The following is a 14,148-nucleotide window of genomic DNA, read 5'->3' as shown; positions in this document are numbered from 1 at the left end:
GCAATTGATTTTGCACAATTCAATTTTAAGCTTGTTGATTTATAATGCACTGTCCACATATCAATCTTGGGCCTCTCCACATGAGGTGAGATCACTGGGCTAGCTGCCGGTGTACTGGATCAATAAAATTATACGTGAGTTTGTGTGTGTGTGTGTATCTGAGAGAGCGTGAGTAGTAGGGAAGGATGGTACTGGAGGCAGAGTTGGCATGTCTTTGTGGGCATGCAGGTTTGCACAGACGTTAAGCTTTCCAGGCTTTGCTTACAATACCTGATGGCATTTACTGAGCACCAGGAAGCCGGTACTACAAATCCACTGAAACCTCCAGGCTTCCTTCCTTCCTTCCCTTTCTTGTAGTGCAGATGCCTCTTTGCTTCCTGTCTTTAAAGCATTTCTGTGGATTCAGGATTTCTTCCCCCCCCCCCCCCTTTTTTTTCTCTTTCTTTTTTTTTAACCCCCTCGTGTTTAGCCCTATTTGTTTGACCTTATTGGAGTTGTTTTTGGCCGACTGTCCATCTCTCGCCTCCTCCCTTTTCCAGACAGATGCTGTTTAAGTGTGCGATGAGCAGATCGCCAAGAGCTAGATAGCTGAAAGCATTGTGTATCTGTTGCTATCTGCTCTCACTGATGGAGGGAGACTAGAAAAGCTATTTGCTGGCAGAAAAAGGAGCCAAAGCTCAAAGGGGACCGGGAGGGGGCTGTAAAGCAGCCAATGCCACTGTTCCTGGAGACTTCGACTGTAGCCCTCCTCTCCCCTGCCGGATTCCTTCTTATTCTTCCTCGCTGTCTTTGCTACACCTCACCTACTGCCCCACTGCTTTCTTTTTGTCATCCGTTCCTTCATCCACCTGCTTCTTCGTTTCACATTTGCACTATTGCATTTCCTCGCTACCCAGCTCCGCCACCTTGCTCCCCTCCATCGCGCTCCCACTCAGTTATTTTGCTGTTTCTCCCTCCCGTTCCACCCGTGTCTCTCCTCACCGACCTATTGCTCAGACCTTCCTGCCCTCTCAGTCAAAAATGCCAAGGCAGGCAGGCAGGGAATGAGATTTGTTTTTCTCTCCACTCCAACCCATTTGGTTTTTCTTCTCCCGCCTCTAGCTCTTTTTACTTGTTGCATGACAGAGCCAGCGCTCTATTGAAATAAATCATCTCCCCGGACAAGCACGCATGTGTGTGTATGTTTGCGCGCGTACGAGCAGCTGCCCGAGACCAGTGAGGGCTCCCTTATGGTGGTGTTGGCTCTTTTGTTGTGAGCATGGCTTTAGGACTGCCACCCTGCTCCTGTGTGTGAATGTGTATGTGTGTATTATTAATGCCTCTGGCTGTGACCTGCCCACACTGTTATCAGCGTGATTTATGCTCTCCCCCTCCACACAGCGCTTTTCAGCTTTTTGTCCTGTTCCTGTTCATTTAGACGCTTTGCCTTATTCTCTGCTCTCTGCCATTGCTTTTCAGGGTTTTTTTTTCTTTTTTTGCTTGTCAGTATGCCTGCCACATGTTTGTATTGTGCATGTGCGATAGTTTTTCCTCCGCCGTCCTTGGTGTCAGTATCACAGCATTAGAGCTTAAACCCACTCCTGAATCATTCGGAGGCTTTGTCCTATCGGCCCATTTTTATCTGGCATTAAAAATTAAATGCATACGATGATGCATGGACACTCTGTCCAGATGAAGCACGATTATGTGGGATATCGGAGTACGAGTCCAAATATACCCTCCCACTGTACAAGGATGGCATTTTTCTTGAAAATTTTATGTGTGCCGCCTCTTCGCTCTCCAGTGTAAATTGCTAAGCTGCACTGAATACTAACTGCCCTTTTGTACACACTCAAGATCAGTGATGCACCAGTGTTAGAGCCTGCAGGTGGTGCTTACCACAGCGGGCTCCAGCACTCAGCCACAGTCAGTGATTGCCTTAGTAACTTGTCCCAGTATTTCTCCTAACATAACAATGGTTATTTTTTGACAATTTTGTGGTTTTTATGTAAGAGCTTAGTGGCCAGTGAAGAGTGCAGAATGCTTCATTATGCAATCTGTTACCAAAGTAAGTGGTGTTTTTGTTGTGATGTGGGGGTCCCTAGACTGGTTGCAAGTTGATCATTGGGTTACATTTGATTTAGAATCATTAATTAACTTACATGCACATCTGTGGAGTGTGGGAGGAGACTAAAGCACCAGAGGAAACCCACACAGGCACAGGGACAATAAGAAAACTGCTCTGAGGCAACAGCCCTAACCTCGGCTGTCTATTGGGAGAGCACTTATAAATTTACAAGAATTTGTTTAAAAATGTTCTAGTTTTGGTATTAGAAGAGTTATCTTTTCTTTTTTTTTTTACACAATTTCACATAGTGCTGGGAATCACCAGAAAGCCTGTTGATATCAAAATACGTCACCTATTACTGTTATCTCAGTATAGTGGTGCATGAGATAAGCCCTCTTTTTCATAGTACTCTCAGAGTATTTTAAGTTTTTAAACGAAATATCAATATTTAGTGTCCCTGTGTCAGTATCATTCAGCATTGTCACACACAATATCCTGATACTTTGCTGTATTGTCTTTTTTTGTTTGTTTGTTTGTTTGTTTGTTTGTTTGTTTTTAACTCCTAGTTTCGCAATATTGTAGCTTCATTAGGGGATTAGTATGGATTGTTGATATGATCAAGGTTTTAGGCCCCTCCTACCAGAGTAATGAGCCAATGTCATGCAGATTCACCCCTCACCCCACCCCTAAAAAAGTAGACTTCTCTGTGTCTTTATCAGGAGAACTACAGACCTTATTCTATGCTACAGATGGGGCTGATAACGAGGAGCTGTGCCCGTCACCACCCAGTTAAACTGTATTGAACCTGAGCTGTGCACCTGTCAGTGCAACAACATGATTTTTCAACTTGTAATAGTTTTTCCAGAGGGAAGGTGGGTAATAGCTACGGGGGGCTTAACCATATCAAGCATCAGCACCTCGAAAGTTACACAAGCAGACGACAACCGCTTGTTTCTACCAAAAAAATGGAACTGTTTCCAGAGCAGTGTGACATTATTTATGTCACATCTACACATCCATTTCATCCTTGTGATCCATCACAACTGAATACAGGCCCTAGATCATTATTCTTTGAGCTGCAGGGTGCACACAGCTGTCTGGATGTATGTGTGACACTCATTATAGAACAGGATTTATCTTTGGTGTTATCATTTAGTGTCTGTTTGGAGTCCCCACAGCAAAATGTGCATAATAAAAATCACAAAGAGAAAAAATAATTGCTTTTATACTGAAGTGTTTCCTGCTCACTCTTAATGTATTGAAGTTTGAAAACAATAAAGATTAGCGTGGTTTAGCCAGGTGCAGCAGTTTCACATGGAGAACTATGGAGAATTGTAACATGATCATATGACTAATTTGGAGATTAGCACAGAATATTATAATGCTTCATGCTAAACACTGCTGCACCTGTTTTTAACCTTTTCCAAGTTAAAAAAAAGACCATGGACGTTTACACCACAAATTTGGTGTCTGTTTCAGAGCTGTTAAACCTCTGGTTACTATTTATATTTACGTTGTTGTAATTCTTTTGTGTAATGAGTAGTGCTTACACTTTAGTTTGTGTATACAAGCAGAGAAAACTTTAGTGATGCATGAAATCTCATTGTTTTTGGGTGGTTTTTGTTTGTTTTTTCTCTTGATGTCACTTTGGGTGTTGGTGAAATCAGAAGCCTTGTGTTGGTTGTTTTTGGTGGGGAACTGATGAGAAACGTGTCATATGTGCTCTGCTGGAACAATATTCTCAGCCACAAAGTGACTAGAGTTGTACAATCAACCTAAAGTATATTAACTACACGTTACAATCATAACAACATAAATTCTTTAACTGGAAGTTCCTATTTTCACATCTCCTATTTAGGCGTAAATCACAGGCCTTTATCATGTCATTACACTAGACATGTACACTAGAGGTTAGACATTATTCTCTATTTGATAATAAGAAAATTGTTCAGTGTGTTTGTACTGTGATTAAAAAATAATGTGCCAAAGACTGAATTTGGTACCATAAATCAAACAATAACAAGAAATTACATAAATGCCATAAAAGACAAGATGGATAAAATATTATCAATTCAGAAAATGAAATCAATTTTCAGTAACTGCCACTGAAAGCAGGATAAAGAATCATCAACCTCCCTTTCTGCCTGCTTTTCTACTGCAGCACTAATGTTGCTCTTTTTTTTTCCTTTTCACAGGTGGTGCTGAAGATTATCAAGCACTACCAAGAAGAGGGCCAGGGCAGTGAGGTGGTTCAGGGCGTCCTGCTGGGCCTGGTAGTCGACGACCGACTTGAGATCACCAACTGCTTCCCTTTCCCCCAGCACACCGAGGATGATGCCGACTTTGATGAAGGTAACTAAAAGCAGTGTGCCTGCTTTCTGTTTGTTCCATCGATCTTCTCCTGCAGCTGTTAAAACGCGCGCACACTTATCACATCACGACAGAGTGTGAAATAAATACCCGTTAAGCACCGAGCGCAAGTAAAACCGTAAAATGATGGTGTCTCCGGTGACTGCGGCCGCTCAATTTATGACATGATGATATTAAGAAATCTTTAGCAACATGGGAGCTGTGGTATTTGCTTATTGTGAAATTTTGAAACTCCACTGCAGATAAGAGCTGCTTTGTCATTTAAATTCTGCTGCGTGACATTATGAATTGCAAATTTGGATGATTAAGTTTTTAATTAACACAGTGTTCTTGAGTTGATATACCAGATGGCTGTGAAAACATTGACTTGAAACATTTCCGTGGAAAACGTATATTGTTTTTGGCAGGACAAAAGGTGGTGTTGTTTCCCATTACTTTATTTTGGCATGACTGACATGTGAGCCAAATGTTATATCAGATATTGCATCAAACTAATTTGTTTTTAAAAATTTACAAGGGTGGACAAAGTTTTTGAATTTTTTGGGGAGCTACTTTTTAGATTTCTTTCGATGTCTCATTAAAATTGACCCTGTGTGTTAGCTTATCTAACAGCATGGAGGTGGGGTGGGGGGGAGAGAGTGTGACCAGACAGAGAATTTTACTTGGGGGTGCGCATCTCCCTCAGAGGTGATGGGGTTACACAGGTCCCGTGTTGCTGGCTGATTTAGCTTTAACTCATCTGCAGAGTTGCGACCGTTCTAGCAAGGACCGGCTTCGCCCGTGATGTGGAGTCAGTCGGTGCATGCCGTGTTTGGTTTTAGAAGAATTACCGCTTGCTGGGACGCCTTTGTTTGCATGCTAACAGGCTGTCATCAACTCAAGTAACACTGTCGTCTTTTTCTCCCCGTCTCTCTTCTGTTGCCGCGCTCGCTGCCTTGTTCCGCCCCTCCGCCCCTTCACACGCACACGGTGACAGCCGCAGACTGAAGTGACAGCAGAGGGTACAAATTATGAGAGAATCTAACATGCCAATAAGTTCACAATAGAATCACTGTGTGCTGAAATGAAAAGAGGGCACCAAATTTGACTAAATAAAGTAAAGTCAAGGTTATTATTATAATTATTAGTCATATTTATATTTTTTGTTTTTTGGCTTCTTGTAACTGATTTTCTGAGATGATGCCACAGTAAACTTGTATCAAGAGCGAACTGAATGTCTGTTTTCTTGAAAGTTTGCGTAAGATATCCTCCGGCGTCATGTTAAGGTCAATGCTGACTTCTAACTAAGCTAACTAGGTGCTGGGTGTCCTACCCTGTCAGTGCCAAGGGTTGATGCGCAGTCCAAGGATGGAGCGCTCTAGCTTCTGGCGTTACAGGTGGGCGGTGCGAACGTGCACGGGTTTTGATTTGGTCTTTATCCGCACATGTTTTCCTTTCCCCTGCTGCTTTCTGTCAGCATTGTTATCAAAGAGTGTCATGCCCTCTGACTTCTGCCCTTCCCCTATCACACCTTATTGTTACTCTCTCCTTGTTAGCACAAAAAAATCCACTGCATCAGACTGAGGGGTGGGAGGAACGTGAGGTGCTCCCGAGAACAGAGGAAAGGGAGAAATCCTGGTCTGTGAGGCTTCAGCTGCTAACGAGCAATAGTCAAAAATTCAGCGGCATATGCAAGCGCCAATGGTGGCTTAAGGTTGTTAGTGTCAGGAGCAGCTCACTGTGTGTGTGTGTGTGTGTGTGTGTGTGCATGTTGGTGATGGCTTGTTGTGTTGTAAACACTGGAAGCGCTGGATTTTCCATCTGTCATTCCCTTTAACTTAACAAGGGCTTCAGCGAGTAGCGTCTTGCCGTGAACTCTGGGAAATTTACAGAGCTACAATAGAACTCTGCTCAGTGGGGATTTTGATCCAGCTGTAAAAGGTGACAGGCTTCAGGTTTTCTGTCAGTATGGAACAAAATTCAAAAACGGAGATGGAAATGGGATTCATTCATGTTCTCCGTGCTTGCGACCTCTTAAACGGCAACAGCACATCATAAAGCAGACAGTTCTGTAGCTACAGAGCGCTCCCATCTCCGGTCTCCAAGCTGACAGAAAGTTTATGCTACGCACTTATGCTACTACACTTAGAAATAAAATTGAAAAGCGGATTTAATGCCTGTACATTTGATCATTTTGGTCTCATACTCAAGCTTGAAATGTCTACACACTCAGGCCACCCTTTTCTCTCTGTCTCGTCGCCCCTGTAGCAATTGTTAGTGTTTCATCTGTGCTGATGCTGGGGCGGGTTACCTCGACCAACTGTAGAAGCAGCAGAGCAACAGAATTTTATTGAAGAATGAATCAGACTTTGTAACTTACTCCTGGAGACATTTATATGCTACTACTGTGGTATAACAGAGTATCTGAGTCATATCAGGTCACAAATGTATATTGAATTAAAAACCGAATGCTGTCAATGTAATGTCTGCTGCTATTGTACTGACAAACAATAGGCAGCGATACTCGCTGATACCCAGGCAATCTGCCTGTATCAAAGATTTTAACCATGCTGAATGTTTCTGCAAATAGAGTAACTTTGCTGCAGAGCAGTAGCTTGGATAATGACTCAGAGGTAGTTGCTCACACTTGAGTTGGTGATGCTTTAATTGTGTATGAACTAATCGGATAGTGATTTTAATAAGCCTGGAAATTTTCTTATGATGTGGATGTAGTTGCCCAGATTGAGCAGTTTTTTGTTTTTTTCCACATATAGCTCTGCAAGCTAATGTCAAGAACATTTCAGAGCTGCAGTGTATGTGTGAAAACAGCTATGGAATAAAGGAAATTAACTGAATGGATTGGCCTCATGCATCAGCCAGCTGTCACAGATGCACGATACAGCCACTTGAGTCCGTGTCAGACCGATATGCGATATGAGTATCGCATTGCGCCATCGCTACTTTCAATCAGTGCTCCATTAATCTGTACCTTGCTCTTTTTTTCTTTTTCTTTTTTCTGTAAGTGGGCAGAAGCAACACGCACTCATTCAGACACACACTGTTATACTGTAGGCTCATGTACTCTAGAGGCACATGGGTAACGCTGTCCAAAATCTGAACATTTTTATCAATTTTTGATGACTTTTACAGCGTTTGCTTCAGACCCATACCTTTTATTTCAATGCAGCCTTATCTCTGACCATTATAATGAGACTCTGATACATATCAGTTAACCAATACTCTCTGAGATAAAGCTGGAGATTTGGGCCTTCACAGACTGAGCTGAGAAGCGTGTACTCTCTTCACCTCCAATCAGCCACCCTCAATACATTTTGCCTCCAAGGTCTGCATATGTGGATAGATTGGTGTGTGTGCCTTGTGTTTTAGTGATCTGTGTCTGTGTACACCTAAATCATCTTACAGTGACTCATTGCCTGCTGGAGGCCCCTCAGATTAGAATTACTCCTCCAATCTATCTCTAAATGAACAATGGGCAGGATTGGCAGCTACGTGACTCGTTTTTTTTTTCCTTTTTTCCCCTCCCTTCCCGTGTTTCTGTGTGTGTGTGTGTGCACGTGTAAATGCTATGCTATGCTATGCTTTCATCAACAGGTGCCAGTATAGAGCTGTAGTTACAGGACAGTCAGTGGCAGCAAATGTGACCAAAATGAGTGAGGAATGAGATAAAGAGTAATTGAGCACGCACAGCAGAATCGGCCTCAGATTAAAAAAAGAAGAAGAAGAAAAAATGGGAAAAGAAAAAAGAAATGACCTTGGCTGAACCCCAGCCCTCCTATCTTCCAGTGTCCTTGCACACACGCTTTCCTTGCATCATTGACAAAATGTATTGAGAGAAATGTGTGGAACTGCAGGCACTTATTCTCTTGGCATTTTGTGCAGTAGAGGCACTCAAATAGCATGTTAATGATGTGCATTGGTACGACTCTTTTGTTGTGATATCAGCAATATTACAAAGCAGAGGTATTTTAGTACAGAGGGACTATCACAGGGTTTTCACTGGTGTATTGGAAATCCACCAGCTAACTGGACTCAACTCATCATCTGGGGGTTGACTTGATAGTGAGCGGGATCGAATCACGCACTGTAAAGGCAGTGAATCTGTGCGTTTCTAGATATTTTAGACCAGGCAAACAAAACTGTTTATTCTGCTTCAGTAAATTACTGAAACTGGTGGAAAAACAATCTTTAGCAGGTGGTATTTTTCCCTTAGTGCTGGCTAAAATTTCGCTTTGGGTGCCAAATATTCCTAAAACCAGAAAAAACGTTGAATGTGTCATATTAGCATACTGTCCCTATTGAAAAACAGCTTGAAAGAGTTATTAGTAGTAGAAAAAGAGTAAAAGAATCAAGTAAATGTTATCATTTGATACTCTTGAGGGCTTGAAATGAAAGCAAATGGACTTCTTCTTTTTGGTGAAAAATGTTTCATCTTGTAGCAAGCTCTTCTTCGGGAGAGCTAGCTCCTATGTTACATAAAAGAGGCAGCTCAGCAGGACGACACTGCTGTACATTTGCACTTAAAGGAGAAAGGACATTCTTTTGATGATGCTCATTTTCACATTTTGGACTGAGAAGCCTGACGCTTTGAAAGAGGAGTAAAGGAGGCCATCTACATCGACTTTGAACGGCCATTGTACAAAAGAAGTAGCGGCCTACGATACCACCTACAGTGCGGCCTTGAGAGCTCCTCCCAGGCGATTCAGCCCCCCACTCACACCTAGACTCATGTGACCTGAAGAGCTCATTTGATGGCAATTTCCAAGGCAATTTCTCACAAGCATTTCAGACCACGTCCCCTGTGATGATAATCACCAGTGCCTTGTTTCACACCTTCGGTCATGTAATGACTCGCATAATTAACATTGGTTTATACGACCTTCAGGACCACCTCCCAGGTTTTAGAACTGAAGAAGCATCTTGGATGGGAGGTGAGGGCCGTCACAAACCAACAAAGAAATCTAGTTGGCCTCTTTACAAGCCCTCAATACTACTATGACCTAAATGATTGAGAGGCTACATTCATATAATCTGAAACCCTTTAGTTGTTTAGCTAACAGTATTACACCTATGTTCACTAGTTAAGCCTCGATTATATCCCATTAGGCTGGAGACCTGACGACCAAGTACTAATTCCTGTTATACTCCTTTGAAGTCCGCCTGCAGCCTACTGCCTGGGGTGCATATGAGCATATGTAATGTTAATGCTCCACAGACAAGTCCGCATGGGGTGGAGGAAAAAAAAGGCAGGACCCTCACGCTCACCATCTGATGACGAAATTTAAATTGCCCACACCCAGTGGGACAAAGCGGACTCATAGATGCAAACCAGTGTAATCAAAGCTTTACAGTAAGCCAATTCATTGTTGGATCACAGTACACTGAAGATCTCCCACTGGTATTGCCTTCATTACTTACCCTTCATGCTGGAAGTGGTTAATAACCTCTCCTCTCAGTAGTAGCAATGTGTTTGCACACAAGAAGTAATGAGAGGTGCACTTCATGCAGTTTCACTGTTCAGTCTGTGCCGCGCAATATGGCGGGTGGATAAAGCTCCGTTGACACTGCAACTTTCAGCTCTTTGTGTCAGTGTGCCATGTTTCTCATTATGGTTCTGTATAACCTCTGCACTCTCGCGTATTGTAGTTTTTATTGAGATCTCACTGCATTTTGAATGTGTGTGTGTGTGTGGGGGGGTGGGTGGGGGGGGGGGTTTCTTTTGCCCTTTTTTCTTCCATCTTTGCATATTCTGCCATGCAGTTGTCTATTTGCATACAGGTTCACGAAGATCTTTCTCATTTTTTAAAAATTTTAAACAATCATTGAGCAAAAACTTTGCGCAGCTACTCCTTTTTGAAATCTTATTGAATAATCACAACTACATCACGATACCAGGAACTCATTTGCGTTTTGCTGAATAAAATCACTTCTTTTAATCACAAAGTATGATTAGTGATGTATATATTTGTTTGAATATATGAATCTGTTTAGATCTGAAGTCTATAGATGTGGCAGCCAATCCTGTGGGATATCTGAGATGATGAAGACATGCTTTATTGGATTGTTATGGGCTATAATGAAGCTGCTCTAAATCCAGTTCTTGTTGTTGTTTGTTGTTTTTTACTCGCCTATGCTCTGTGTTTTGTCCACCTCTGCTTGGTAGTCTTGTTGCCCTTTTTCCCTTAATAACAGTCGAGCTCTACACTGTCAGCATTTCCCTGCGCGTGATAGTGAAAATTACAGCACGGGAGTGTGAAAAATTATTTGGACACACTGGTGATTGACTTCTTCTGACCCTTGGATTGGCAAAATTTGCTAAACCACTTAGCTCACCAAAACAGTTATTTCTCCTCTATCACATTAGATAAATATACGGCAGGGAGGGGTGTTTGGAAGCAGTTTCTCTTAGCTTGCACACAGCACCGAATGTTGTTTTAACTGTTTAAAATGATGCTGCCAAATCGTAGAAGCTGGGTTGGTATTGCGTTCTGATCTGGACTGCTTCAGTATTTCAAAAGATGGTGAGAAATACCTCCTCACCTCCATGCAATTGATGTTATAAAAAGTGGCCTCTATTGCATGAGTTTCAATCTTTTAATGAACCTTTTTTTTCTTACTCGTTAAATAGTTTAAGCTGATCAGCTCAGTAGATTTGAACCCGGGCCTTTGGTATTTTGATTAAGTAGCTTTTGTCAAATTTAATAGGCTACAGCTGTTATTTCCATGTGGCAGATACATGTTTAATTCTCATGGGGTAAATATTTATTGGATCAGGCTCAGATACACAAAATGAAAAGATTTGGATCAGTATCGGGCCCCAAAAAAAAAAAAAAATGGGGTTGGGGTGGGGGGAATCTCGACTGGGAGACCCCTTGTGAACACAAGCACTAAAACCTTCAGCAAACTGTTAATATTTGTTGGGAACTGTGGCTTAATGAATTTCACAGGATTACAAAGCATAATTGGGTAGCGGGTTTTTTTTTTTTTGGCTTGTAAGAAGGGACTGTATCAAACAAACCGTTGCTCAGTACCACTTTCGGTGTTTGATATTCAACCCACGCCGCTAGACTTCGGCAGCAGGAGGAGGTATCCTGAAGGTAGAACAAAATTAGTCACTTTCCTTCCACTCTCCACTACTTCTCCTTCTTTTCCCCTCCCTTTTTTTCCCCAGACTCACCACAGGTAAGCACTACCTTTAGCCTTTCTTTCCACCATTTTCTTCTTTCCTGCAATCATTGATTGTTTCCTTCCTTTTAGTATTTCATTCTTCATTCCTTCTTTTATCATCAAATTTCTTTTCCTCCCCCCCCCCTCCCTCCTGTTTGTCCCACCTGCACCCAGTAGCCCCAAGTCTTCCTTCCATTCCTGCTACAACAATGGGAAGATTACTAAATATGCTATTTTAAAAAGAGAGGATGAAAGCGCCCAACAAATGTCCTGTTGGGGTAATTATTTCCCACAAATGGAGCATTTTTTTTTCTGAACAACTGTACTAAGCCAGCAATGGGTTTTGGTTTTTTCTTCTCTTAGAAAAGAAGCTGCATTGATGCCAGCGCCAAGAAAATTGAATAACTGGAGTAATTATTGTGCTCCTGATTTGCAGTACAGTGCCTGCCGTCATAGGCGCATTAACATCAGCAAATGCAGATATAACAGTGGAAGTTGATTGATGTTATGCAAACTAGAGACATTATTGTGATTTCCAAGTTCATGATGATAGTTAATGGTCACCTCATTTGTGGTTGTGCTGTGACATCATTGCAGCACTGCAGTCTTCTCCTGAACCACAGGTGTTGCCACTCTGAGAAAAATCTCTCTATCAGGGCTGATAGAGGGGGAAAAAAGTGATCAGTGTCTCGTTTTTTTTGGTAGTGTATTGTATGGTAATAGACATATATCACAACGCATTTATGTGTTGCTTGTATGTATCTGTGGAGTCTTTCTCCATTGAATGCATTCCCGCAGCCTTTCCTTCTGACTAGCTTGCTGCCCCAAGCTGCTAGCGCTCTGCCCGACACAGGTTGCATTGGCTGCAAGGCCTCTGGCCTCATGTCATGTTTCCCATTGGCCCTGAGGATGGGAGCTGTTGTCAGCCTTGTGAAACAAACAAGTTTTAAGGGGGCTTGTTTTGCAGTTTGAGTTCCCTGATTCAGTAATTAGATGTGTTTTTGTGGATAGCCCCCTTAGACAAAACATGATGGCCACTTCTCAGCCAAGGAGCATTTCACTTGTACATTTGACATGTCAGCATATAACAGGCTGTTGCTACTTAAGTCTTAACAAGACACTTAATTAAAAGGCACATTGAAAGCTACCCTTGATGTATAAACAACCTGTAATCATTAATGAGGTTGATTTTTGCTGATTGGCACCCTCTTTTCAGTTTATTTGTTGTTTATGTCACTCCTGCTGCCTTTGTTTGAATTACTCAGCAAACTAATTAGCCACATAGCTTTAGATTGTAGTGAATATGATTGGGCTGCAGGGTAAAGAAATGCCTCCTTACAAGGGAAATCTGGCTGCTTAGACTACAGATTTAAAACTCAGTGGTCAATTGTAACTTTATTCTACCCAATGGAAATTGATGTGGAGCATGTCCACACATAAAACAACACATACATGCACACAAAAAAAGAAAGGGGGAAAAAAACAGCCCAAGTTTTATCAGTAGCATTAACAAAGTACACTGTGCATCCTGTGTTTCCTGAACTCGGTGACCATTTCTTTAGTTTTCAAGGTGTTTATCTTTAAAAATGACTAATCACACCAAGAAACAAACACAACAGGCCCATGGGAATACTCTTCACCATGAAGGAGGCGTAAAATGACTGTATCATCCGCATATTTAATAAAATGCCTGTTATAAAGGAGAGAGGGACAACATCCCTGTGGTGAACCAGTAGAAGAATTCGGCTGATTGGGAAAAACAGCCATTTACTCTCACGCACTGAGATCTGTTAGTTAAAAAGTCTAAAATCCAACCAAACTGGTTAAGAAGCTTATCAGCTAGAAGATGTGGCTGGATGGTATTAAAAGCTGAAGAAAAGTCAATAAATAGGAGCCGAGCATGGGCTTTGGCCCCATCCAGTTGGCGATATAGAAATTTAATAAAGTGACCCCAGCACTGTAAACGCTCCTACAAGGCCTGTATGCAAATTGCAGTGGATCAATAAGCTTTTCTACCTGCAGCAGAACCTCCTTGCTGATGAGCTTTTCCAAGGATTTCATCACTAGAGATGTTAAAGCAACAGGCCTAAAATCATTCAGTGATGTAGGTTTTGTAGTCTTTGCAACTGGAGCAATAATTGACTTTTTCCATACCTTTGGAAGCTTCTGTTGCTGGAATGATAAGAGAAAGATGTAAGAAAGATGCTGCATAATTGCTCAGCACAAATTATCCAAGAGAAAAGAGAAAGTCCTTCCAAAATGTCCCTGTTCTTCTTCTTCATGGACATTTTAATAAGTGTTCTGGCTTCAGACACGAATCCCCTTTGTGGTTGCATCAGGAAGGGCATCGAGAGCGAAACGCTGCCAAGTCAGGGACATGGAGCTACCTGCTGCGGCGACCCCTTGTGGCGAGGGAGTAGCCGAAAGTATTTTCTTCACTGGCACTCACAGATGCAGTCAAAGTCATCTGTTAAATACTGTGTGCGTGTTCTTGAAGAATCACAAGGGCACCAAAATGTGTCGGTGTAAATTCGCTGCACACCTCTGTTACATCCCCGCTGGTGTTT

The 14,148-nt window shown here is 42.1% G+C and overlaps 1 protein-coding gene across 1 annotated transcript in view; it reads left to right on the top strand.

Annotated features, from left to right (window-relative positions):
- LOC100709867 (eukaryotic translation initiation factor 3 subunit H) overlaps nucleotides 1–14,148 on the top strand; it is a 57,875-nt gene that overhangs the window by 4,068 nt on the left and 39,659 nt on the right. The window contains exon 2 of the mRNA XM_003443664.5: nucleotides 4,243–4,399. Within this exon, the coding sequence (XP_003443712.1) occupies nucleotides 4,243–4,399 (157 nt within the window). The remainder of the gene's footprint in view (nucleotides 1–4,242; nucleotides 4,400–14,148) is intronic.

The sequence above is a fragment of the Oreochromis niloticus genome, linkage group LG11 (assembly GCF_001858045.2).
Source record: "Oreochromis niloticus isolate F11D_XX linkage group LG11, O_niloticus_UMD_NMBU, whole genome shotgun sequence".
NCBI lineage: Eukaryota > Metazoa > Chordata > Actinopteri > Cichliformes > Cichlidae > Oreochromis > Oreochromis niloticus.
This window is presented reverse-complemented; position numbering and strand designations above follow the sequence as displayed.